The sequence below is a fragment of the Acanthisitta chloris genome, unplaced genomic scaffold (assembly GCF_000695815.1).
Source record: "Acanthisitta chloris isolate BGI_N310 unplaced genomic scaffold, ASM69581v1 scaffold1937, whole genome shotgun sequence".
NCBI lineage: Eukaryota > Metazoa > Chordata > Aves > Passeriformes > Acanthisittidae > Acanthisitta > Acanthisitta chloris.
Genome location: NW_008680733.1, coordinates 112,552 through 118,102, shown reverse-complemented (window position 1 = coordinate 118,102; position 5,551 = coordinate 112,552). Strand labels below are relative to the sequence as shown.

The 5,551-nt window shown below is 35.9% G+C and overlaps 1 protein-coding gene across 1 annotated transcript in view; it reads left to right on the top strand.

Annotated features, from left to right (window-relative positions):
• Window positions 1-254: 254 nt before the first annotated feature.
• The window catches only part of PAPOLA (poly(A) polymerase alpha), a gene marked incomplete at its 5' end in the record, with an annotated part of 31,349 nt that continues 26,052 nt past the window's right edge, over window positions 255-5,551 (top strand). The window contains 5 exons of the mRNA XM_009077797.1: window positions 255-433; window positions 1,068-1,134; window positions 2,520-2,601; window positions 3,034-3,143; window positions 5,066-5,119. Coding sequence (XP_009076045.1) covers window positions 255-433; window positions 1,068-1,134; window positions 2,520-2,601; window positions 3,034-3,143; window positions 5,066-5,119 — 492 coding nt within the window. The remainder of the gene's footprint in view (window positions 434-1,067; window positions 1,135-2,519; window positions 2,602-3,033; window positions 3,144-5,065; window positions 5,120-5,551) is intronic.

Sequence of the window (5,551 nt, the reverse complement as noted above, 5' to 3'; positions counted from 1 at the left end):
GAGTGTAGAGTCAGCTGATGTAGGAAATCACATCTCATAGCAACTTGTAACCCTGCAATCAGTGTTCAGAATGGGAGAAGGGTAATTCTGTTGGTGTCCTTAATAGCACAGATTGATCTGGGATGTAAATGCTGACAGTAGGCTTAACTTTTCATTGCCTTAGTATTAGTCTCTTGTCTGCTACTCTGATGAGAAAAAGTAAATTTTTGATTTTGTTCTTGTTTTGTTTCTGTCAGTAACTTTATCTAATTGCCTTTATTAGTCCCGTTACAACCCAGGGATCACAAACACAGCAACTGCAGAAGCATTATGGCATTACCTCACCTATCAGTTTAGCTGCCCCCAAGGAGTTTGACTGCATGCTTACCCAGAAATTAATTGAAACCCTAAAACCTTATGGTGTGTTTGAAGAGGAAGAAGAACTGCAACGCAGGTGAGTAAACACTCACTCTAACAGGGTTTTTTTCCCTATCTTGAGGCTCATGTAGTCGAATACTGAACCCCAAGCATGTGTATGTTCCTTTAAATGCTTTCTTAAGCCTAGTGGAATTGTAAACTTGATTTTTCTCACCTTAAGAGAAATACCTCAAAACACAAAGGAATTAAAACAGCCTTTAAATTTCAGGGGCTGGCATGGTCTTTTCCCCCTTCATTGCTGTTTTGTTATAGTTAAACTATTTTTTTTTTTTCCCCCGATTAAGCTTTCTAAAGTGTTTTTTTTTCTCTCAGTACTGATTCTCACTGTTCTTTTAGGTACATGTGTTTTGAATTAAGGGCTTATTGTGAAAATTAGTAGAATTCACATCCCTAAAATGTGTGTATGCTTTGCATGCTTGCATTGTCTTAGAGCTTAAATCACTTTGAACATCTTTAAGGGGGGAAAACAGTGGGAATGGAATAATAGTTGTTCGAGTGACTTTGTTTCAGTGTGTGTATATAACATGGTCTGTAATTAGATCTGCAGTGTTACTTTGGTTGACTTACTGTGTAATGATGATCAAGGTCTTCAAAAATACTGCCAGTTTTGTCTAAGTTCATGACCTGCGATTTTGCTGTTTTATTCATAGGATTCTAATTTTGGGAAAATTAAATAACCTCGTAAAGGAATGGATACGGGAAATCAGTGAAAACAAGGTATGGATGGATTTTCTGTGGAATTGCTCATGCTGTGATTCTATGGCTGCTGTAGGAAGATAAATTCAGAATATGTTTCTAGTTGAAGTGGGATGAATCTTAGGTTTGAAGGTCAAAACAAATACCATCTTTGTGTAGCTTCTTTGTTTTCCATACAGCATCAGCCCTGTCAAAGAAAGGAACTGATAAATACTGAAACAAGTCACAGTAGTTGTAATAATAATTTTTCAGTTGTTTCCTCTTCTCCCTGGGTAGAGATACAACTTGATTTTTTGTCCAAATTCATCCATATACAGTATGAATTATATGTTTAGATTGTTTGGCTTTGTGCAACATTACAGGATCTTAAAATGTGCTTCTTGCATCTTTATCTTGTCTGTGGTCTTTAATGTCTATCCTGTAATGTTACTTTAGTAGGCTGATAATGCCAAGTTATCATAGAATCATCAAGGTTGGAGGAGACCTCTATATTTATAGTTACCCCTGACCCCACACACCTTGTTTTTGAGTGATTACAGACTTGCAAAATTGTGAAGACAGAAGTGGCTTTTTTTTCTTTAGGAGTAAACCCCTGATTTTTTAAGCTATTTTGCTTTGAGCATATTTAGGATTGTGTTTATTCTCTACAATTCTCTTATGAAATGAGAATTTATATATGAACAAGATGATGGGCAGGGATGTCCCTGCTGTATACATGCTGATCCTTGAAAACAAAATAGTGAGAGTATTGTGGCTGCTGTAAGATAATTCAGTATACATTGGAAAATATGAGTTTTGATTTTTTTTAATCTTTTGCTGTGTAACCATTAATGTGAGGTTTGACTGTAGCATTGCATCCTGTTATGGAAGGATAACAGTACTATGGGTTCAAGAGTTTTTTAAAGATCCAAATTTAGGAGCTGTAGTAGATGTACCTGAACAATTTGAACATTAAATAAATACCTCTCCCCAAACCAAATTTTTATCTAAAGGCTGTAGTATGGGTATGTCTGAAAGTAACTGAATAAACACTGATACTATAAGTAGTATTTTTGTGTTGCTCTAAATTGGAATCCATCATCAATTTCTGAGTCAGTCTAAAATGCCTGAGTATTGAGCAGAACGTGTTTGATCTCCATAATATTTTAAAGCTGTTGCACCTGAAGTGTGGAACTGCTGGAACAATCACCAGGTTTGAGGCAGGAATGTGTAATGTTGTTGAAATGTTACAAATAGTTCCCAAGTGGCAAACATCCCTCTGTCTCTTCTGTAAATACTGAGGTTATTATTTTAGTAGTTAAACAGTGTAAGTTTTGCAAAATATTTTTCCTTTTGTTTTAAAATAAGCTCTGTGTGTTGTTATAACTTGTTAAGGTAAAATAATCATTTTTATTTGCTCCATTTAGAATCTTCCACAGTCTGTAATAGAAAATGTTGGAGGAAAAATTTTTACATTTGGATCCTATAGATTAGGGGTTCATACAAAAGGTAACATTTACTTTTTTATAGAAATCTGTGTGCTTGAGCTAATGCCTGATCTTGCTGTTCTTTGAGGTGATGTTAATTGTGAAGTTTTTGTCAGCCATCTCTAGTCTTCATTCTAAATCAAAGAAATACATGCCTGTATTGTTTATATCATGGATTGAGAAACAGACAAAATATAGAGTGACCTGTACACTTAAATTCTCATGTTTTGTTCTTTGAGAATTGCTGCAAATGTTCCACAATTGAACCAGGAGTGTCTGTATGTATTCAGTGTGCCTAATGGCCATGAACTTTTGCTTCATGTGATTTGAAAACTATTCCACGTGATGAGAAACTAAATTTTCCTGTTTGATTTAAAAGAAAATAAAATTCTGTTGCTAGCGTTCCATGAGTGTGAAGTGTTGAGTAATTTCCTTCTGCTAATTAACATTTCAGGTGCTGATATTGATGCCCTGTGTGTTGCACCACGACATGTTGAAAGAAGTGATTTTTTCACATCATTTTATGAAAAATTAAAACAACAAGAAGAAGTAAAAGACTTGAGGGTATGTGAAATGCTGATATACAACTCACTGGACTTGAGGGTGTGGAAAAGTTAATAGTGAAAGATGATGCATTAAATAAGGAAATATGACTTCACTGTTAAGGCTTGCAGTGGGTTTTTACTTAACCTGCAGCAAAGCCTGTCACCAGAGTTGAAATAAATAGAGATTCTTCCAAGTTTTCACTGCTCCCACGTAATAGAAACAGTCATTTAAAAATCTGCATGGCAGAATGATCTCCTAGCACGTTAGTATTGCAAAGTTTCTCCTTTCTTTCTAGCAGCTGATGCAGATGTGATAGCTTGAAAAGGATCGGGACCAAACTTATGTGGTTTTAACAAAGGTTTTATGCTGCTTCTTTTACCATTTCCTGCTTATAGAAACAGTTCCAGTAGTGGATATTAACTAAACTTGTTATATTGGCTGTCAACTGTGCATTCAGAAAGGGAAGTTACATTTTTAGTGTGCCTTTGTTAGATGTTTGTGCAAGATTTCTAGCACGTAAAGGTGAAGATTTCCCTTGTAGTAGAGGAAGAAACATTAGTCTATAGTATTTACAACTAAATGGCAAACCTCCCTGGGTCAGCTGATCACAGCTTTAATATACTCAGTATTGGCTCAGAGTAAATTTTATCTGCTGCAATTCTTTAGGTGAGAATAGTTGCTGGCAAGTCTTTGGTTTAGTCCTGCTCTCATAAAACAAATGTAACTGTCTCTACAGCATTCGTCCACTCTGCATCCTGTAGTTGGTAACCGCCACAGTAGTGCAAACATCTGGTGGTAATACTATATGCACTGAAACAATTGTTTTGAATGCTTTATTTTCTGAACACTTTTAGCAATCTTTAAATCCCCATGGTATATTAAGAGGATTCTGATTTTTCAGATTTCCAGTCAACTTTGCTGTAAACTCTAACTCCAGGTACTGTAGTTGATATAGTAGCAAGGTTTGTAAGCTATTCATGTACCTCTGCAGTGATTTAAGTAACCTTTAGGTCAGGGTGTCATGACACAATTTTAAGTTGTTTCAGCTAGTTCTAAGGAAGTTTGTACATCTCCATCATTAGGGGAATGGAGACTTTCTTAATTACTGCTGTAGTGAATGAGTCTTTGAGACTTGTGAATTTGGTGTTTGGCTAAGGATCCATCCTGCCAACCAGTAACATTAAGATAACCTTAACTAAGGTTAAGCATATATAGTAGTGTTTTCTCTTCCTCTTCTTAAGAACAGTCTTGGAACTGTTCAGTGTTTGGCAGTTCATAATAGTTCTTATTGGGAGGTAAGCAGTGTTCTTTGCTTTTACAAAAGCAATGTGCTGCCAGTCTGCATTTAGTTCAGATGCTCAGTTCATGAAAATGCTATTCGTAGTTGATTTCAGAGCAGACATGAAGTTCCATAGTTTCATCATGGATACTGTTTATCAAATTACCTTAGTATTGACCACATCTATTAAATAGAGTCTGATGACTTACAGCTGGTTTAGCTGAAGTCAGACTGCACAGTTACACAGTTGTCTCCTTGTCATTTCTCATAAAATACTATAGAAACAGAATTAAGAGGCCTTTTAGAGTAAGAATCCACATAGCTTGGCCCAGAAATGCTTAGATATGTGTGAGGAAAAAGATGCTTGATCGTGTCCTGTAAGTAAGGAGAAAGAGGGTTGGACCTTGAGGTAACATCATCAGAGCTGGCTGGTACAAGCTTGGATTATAATTAACATTAGGCAGCTGCAGCATGTAGGAGGTCAGTGCTTACTGCATAAACCCTCAGTGGTGGAGAAAGACATTGTTGACACAAAGCAACTTGAAAACAGAAAAGCAAGGAGATGAGGTAGCATTTCATTATGATTGTTTAGACCTGGTAGCTATTACTTATAAATGTTCTTCTCTATACTGAAAATATAATATGACTTTTCTCCCCCCAGGCTGTTGAAGAAGCTTTTGTCCCAGTTATTAAACTTTGTTTTGATGGAATAGAGGTAAATATCACATTTTAATTTGTTTTGGTAGAACATGGTTAAAAGAAAGTTTTGAAGATCTCCATAACTCATGTATTATTCATTAATATGAATGCTATTGAAGTGACTCTACTAAGTTCATACCCAAGTCCTTGGCAACAGTCCTCAGCTGCATAATTTACAGTGGAGATTTAAGACTGAAAGAAGTTTTCCTTGATGGACTTAAAGCTATGTGCAGAGTATCTCCTTGTCCTTTTTTCAGCACTGCTACCCATGGGTACCGATGAATTCACTGACCTGTAGAGTACCTGTGTTGGCATTGTTTAGACTTAACATTTAAAAGAAATTATATTAATAAATAATGTGGCTTCAATAACTGTTTGACTGCTAATGATTAACTGTCCAAACGTGAAAGATTTGCTTCAGTATCTCACAGTATAGGAAGTTGTGGTC